The following is a 4,929-nucleotide window of genomic DNA, read 5'->3' as shown; positions in this document are numbered from 1 at the left end:
ACAGTATATTTTTGCCAATTATCTTGCACTTAAAACTGATGAGCAATAAGTGTTTTTAAAAATCTTTTGTTACTAATTTAAGCTGTTCAATTGTGTTGCTCCTCCTTGGAAGGCTTAATTATTAGGAGTCTATCAATGCAGCTAAAAATGAAAAATACAAGACTGAAAAACTACCCTTGTGTTTATGTTCATATAGAGATTACCTCTTCCTTATATTTTCCTCTGATTTTTACCAATTGAATTTACAGAGGCTTTTTTTTTTAATGTTTAGTAGCATCCAAAACATATATATTTATCTATATTTAAACATTTTATTTTCTCCTTTTCTTAATACTTTCAAAAATGGCAATAATTTAAATACACAGTTGCAAAACTGTACTAAATGCTTATACTCTAATATTCTAGAAGTCTTTTTAGATTCATATTGAATCAAAGCACTTGTTAAAGGTACTTAAAGTTTATCAATTTAAGTGAAAACTGGTGGTGGGTAAAAATAATTAGAGAGTATATAAGATAAATAATTACCAATATAACTATTTTAAATTTTGTTTGGAGTTTCATAGATTTTGTATATTTCAATGATCACAATGATGTAAATAAATAGCATCAGAAAATATGAAAAATTATCTTGTGTTTAGCTTTCCACTTGTTAATTTAAATGTATTCTACATATTGAAAGTGTTCCAAAATTTGTATACATATATCAATATGATGTGCATCTTTGTTTTTCTAGCAGATTTAAGCTTTTACATACTGTAGTTATTTTTCCTCAAATTCATATAATGTGTAAAGTTTTTAAGCAAGGAATGTTTGTCACAGCATTGTTTTCACATATAAAAATATTCAAAACATAAATCAAATTCAATAACAAATTGCTTAGGTAAGTAATAGTTCATCCACACAATGGAATACTATGCAGTCACTAAAATGATGATATAGATCAATATTTATTAGCATGAAATGATTATGGTTCAGTTTAAAATTAAAAAAAATACAAAACTGTTCATATAGTATGGGGTTTTGGTAAAAGTGTGTATACATAGGAAAAAAGATATGGAAGAATATGCACACACTACAAATACTAATAGTGGTTATCTCTTAACTGTGGGAATTTTATTCCCTTCTGCATTGTGTACAGTTTTACAATGAGCATGTATTATGTTTACAAACAATATAAGCAGTTAACAGTTATTTTTATTTTGAAAATGTTTGGTAATGAACATACATGTAATTTGTAGATAAACAATAACATAGAAATTGCTTATTCTCATTATTTTGTGGTCAAAGCGATAATAAAAGTGCTAACAGCTTTATACATGTATATTATATTATGTATAAAAACAAAAATTTGTATATAAAGTAATAAAAACCAACAATAGAGACAGAACATTTTCCTATGGTTGAAACTGTGGTATGAATAAATCATGTTTTTAAAAAGTAATTATTTAAATTTTACATAAATTAGGTATCTCTCTACCTCCAAAATGGACTTGTACTGGTATATATTAAAAGAAAGGCAATACAAAAAATATAAAGATAAGTATAATATGGATGGAAGGCAGAGAGTGAGGAGAAAAGGGACCTGTAGGTGAAATGTTGAAATTCTGTAAACTAGAAATTATAGGTTAATTAATGTGGCTGCAATATTAAATAGAAGATTTTTTTTTCCTGATTTTGCAAGCAGCCAAGACATAAAAAGAACCTCACTGGGTTAACAGTTCTCTTATAATGGGTGGAGGCATAGGACTTAAGAGACAACTTGTTCTTTAACTTTGAAACATCTGTGACTGTTGTCACATGGATACATTCAAGAATTTACAAAAAAAGATAACAAGCTTAACAGATGTTCTTCAAATTAGTTTTTCAACATCATCTATGAAGTATTTACCTTTTATACTGACACTTGATAAAAGCTGAAGGTAAAATATTAAATTATCTGTAGGTAAATGTAATTTAGTGCAGGTATTCATCTTTCTTGTTAATTTAATGTGATCCAAGTATATGTACTAAAGAATTCAGAAAAATGAGTGGTAGAAGTGGTACTTAAAGTGTCCTCAAATAGCAAATCTCTCAGGAAAAAAATTTAAAACATAACCTATAATCTAAATAATCATGGCCTAAAGTATTACTTTTCTAAGGTACTGATTGAGAAAACATCAATATGCTTATTTCTTGGAGCATGAAGTTAACAAAGACCACTCCCAACACTTAGTCAAAGCCACTACTACCAAGTGTATGGCATGTTCATAACACATTTTTAAAAAGAAACAAAGATATAAAAAAAAATAAAGGGAAGAAAAGGAACATATCTTTTTTGAAAAGATTATTCATTTTCAATAATAAGTTAAAGTGAAATTATATACAGATGTTAACTGGATCACATACATTTTCCCCTGCTTTATTCATTTCTCAAAAAGTAAGTTAGAAGTTTTCACTGTAATAGATTCAGAAGTAAGAACCACGTTGAGAATATTTCCATGACAGAGATTAACTTGAGTATTATTGAAATAAGAGGGGACATGTATTCAATCAATTGCTTCACCTTGACTGTTCAGGAAAAAATGTGAACAAATAAACTTTATTCTACATATTCTAAGGGTATTATATCAAAAAATAGTACAAAATGACAATTTTACAATTAGAAATTATGTTCTTCACTAAAATGAACAACGTTTTCTAGTTTCACTTTTTTTTCCCCAAAAGAAAGCATTCACTTAAAAAGACCTGTGAATTGGCATATAATAACCCCTTATCACAAAGGAGCCCAAACTAAGTAGGCACCAACTAAGGCTGAAACAAATCGAGCATTCTTATTCTCACCACCTGCACCTGGCTTGACCCAGGGTGACATGAAGGGGCTTGGAGCCCACTATACGACCATTCATCTCATCTACTGCTTTGGTAGCCTCTTCAAAAGAGGAGAAGCAGACAACACCAAACCCTTTTCCCTGCCCCACTTCCATCATCACTTTGGCCCGGCTAATTGATCCAAAGGAAGAAAATTCCTCCTTCAGTTTTTCATCATTGATGGTCTCATCCAGGTTCTTAATGTAGACAGGTACCACTGGGGGCCGACTTTTTTCTTTTAATCTCAGTCTTTCAAATCTCCGCCTCAACTCAGCCAGGCGTTCAATTTTCTTCTGTGCTCGTCCTACATATAAGACTTTGCCATCAATGGATTTTCCATGCAGGTCTAGCACAGCCTTTTGGGCAGCCTCGTGTGTCTCATATCTCACAAATCCAAAGCCTTTAGATTTCCCACTGGCATCTCTTATTACCTTAACACTCTCCGTTGGCCCATATTCACTGAAAAGTTCCTTCAGTTTTTCGTCATCCATGTCATCCCCAAAGTTTTTAACGAAAACATTGGTGAAAGTTGTTCTATCCCTGGTTCTGACCTCAGCTGCCCGCTCTTCTGGGAATTTGAATCTGCCAACATACACCTGGCGGTTGTTGAGCCGGACTCCATTCATGTGCCAGATGGCCCTATTGGCAGCGGCCAGGCTGTCAAAGTGCACATAGGCATAACCTTTAGAGCCATTGTCATCACATACGACTTTGCAGGACAGAATGTTCCCAAAAGCAGAAAATAAGTAAAACAGGGCCCTATTGTCTATAGATTTATCTAAGTTTTTGATGAATATATTTCCAACTCCAGACTTTCTTAAGCGGTCATCGGGCTGAGACCACATGAGACGGAATGGTTTGCCGTTAATCAAATCAAAATTCATTGTGTTCAGGGCCCACTCAGCATCCGCGGGAAAACGGAAGTTAACATAGCCATAGCCCAGAGGGCTGCGGGTCACCGGGTCACGGCAGATTCGGGTAAAGCGCAAAGGGCCAGCAGGCCTGAACTTCTTATAGAGCATGTCCTCGGTGACATCTGGATCCAAGTCACCCACGTACAGGGCGGCCTTGAGATACTTCTTTTTTTTGCCAGCAGGAATAGGCTCCCCGCTCCCCATTTCTCTGAGCACAGGGAGGAGGTTCTCTTAGGAGAGGGGGGAAAAAAAGGCTGCTTTCTCTAAGCTATGGGCCAAACAGCTGTTCACGAACAGAAAAAGCCAAGGCGAAGGAAAGCTAAAAGCAGACTCAGAATCACTGTCGAGGCTGAGAAAATGAAGTTCAGAAACAGCTGGTCAGCAGACTAAGAACAAATGTATCAGACAAAAAGGCACCCCAAATGCGAATCTATTCTCCCTAAGGGGACTTAAAATTGTCACCCGTTCAGATTTAAAATCAATTTAAAAACCAGTATTAGGAACGACATTTCCCTTTCCCGTGAAATTGTAAGAAATCATCAAGCAGCTGGCTGGCTCCCTGCAACCAGCATTGCCTGCAGAGGCCTCGCGACCCGTTTTCCACATAAATACAGGCCTCGAGCTCCTGTTGGTTTAAAATGGTATCAACAAGGACAGAGACCCAGCGCGTATTCCTCCGCCGGCTGCCGGGCGGTCTCGGGCGGGCTCGCAGCTCTTTAAGGCCGCTTCGCACGCGTCAGCGAAAGGGCATACTAGACACTTGGTGCGCTGGGACCGACAGGCAGGCTGCAGAAAGCGAATCAGACAGACAGACAGACAGACACACGCGGAGGGGACCGGAGACCGCCCAGATACCCAAGATGCCCACTGGGTACGGACCGAGTGAGGCGCGGTGATTTCGGAAGCCTGAGGCTCGCAGCAGGTCCGGAGGGACTGAGTGGCAGACGCGCAGTGGGTCAGCTCAGACGCGAGGCGGGTCCGGACAGATGCGGGGCGGAGTCAGCAGAGAAGGGCAGATGCGCAGCGGGCGGGCCCAGCTGGGACTGATGGACGGGTTCTGCTCTCCGCAGGACAGACCTACCGACGGACCAAGAACATGTAGCTGTGGTAGGCAGGGCGGGCGGGGCGCGAGAAACCCGGAACCAAGCTAAGTAACTTCCCGCTTGCT

At 37.8% G+C, this 4,929-nt stretch overlaps 1 protein-coding gene across 1 annotated transcript; it reads right to left on the bottom strand.

The window, feature by feature from the left end:
* Positions 1 to 928: 928 nt before the first annotated feature.
* On the bottom strand, positions 929 to 4,929 carry PABPC5 (poly(A) binding protein cytoplasmic 5). Its single transcript, XM_008051672.1, has 2 exons — positions 4,641 to 4,929; positions 929 to 4,110 (listed from the first exon to the last, which is right to left on the bottom strand). Exon 2 carries the CDS (start codon positions 3,963 to 3,965, stop codon positions 2,817 to 2,819), a length of 1,149 nt encoding a protein of 382 aa, XP_008049863.1. The 5' UTR covers positions 3,966 to 4,110; positions 4,641 to 4,929; the 3' UTR covers positions 929 to 2,816.

This window comes from Carlito syrichta, unplaced genomic scaffold, assembly GCF_000164805.1.
Source record: "Carlito syrichta isolate Samal-C Ts95f unplaced genomic scaffold, Tarsius_syrichta-2.0.1 Scaffold220596, whole genome shotgun sequence".
NCBI classification, from domain to species: Eukaryota; Metazoa; Chordata; class Mammalia; order Primates; family Tarsiidae; genus Carlito; species Carlito syrichta.
This window is presented reverse-complemented; position numbering and strand designations above follow the sequence as displayed.

Bases quoted from the DNA above. Each gene is read 5' to 3' on its own strand.
- PABPC5 (XM_008051672.1), bottom strand. From the start codon at position 3,965: ATGGGGAGCGGGGAGCCTATTCCTGCTGGCAAAAAAAAGAAGTATCTC.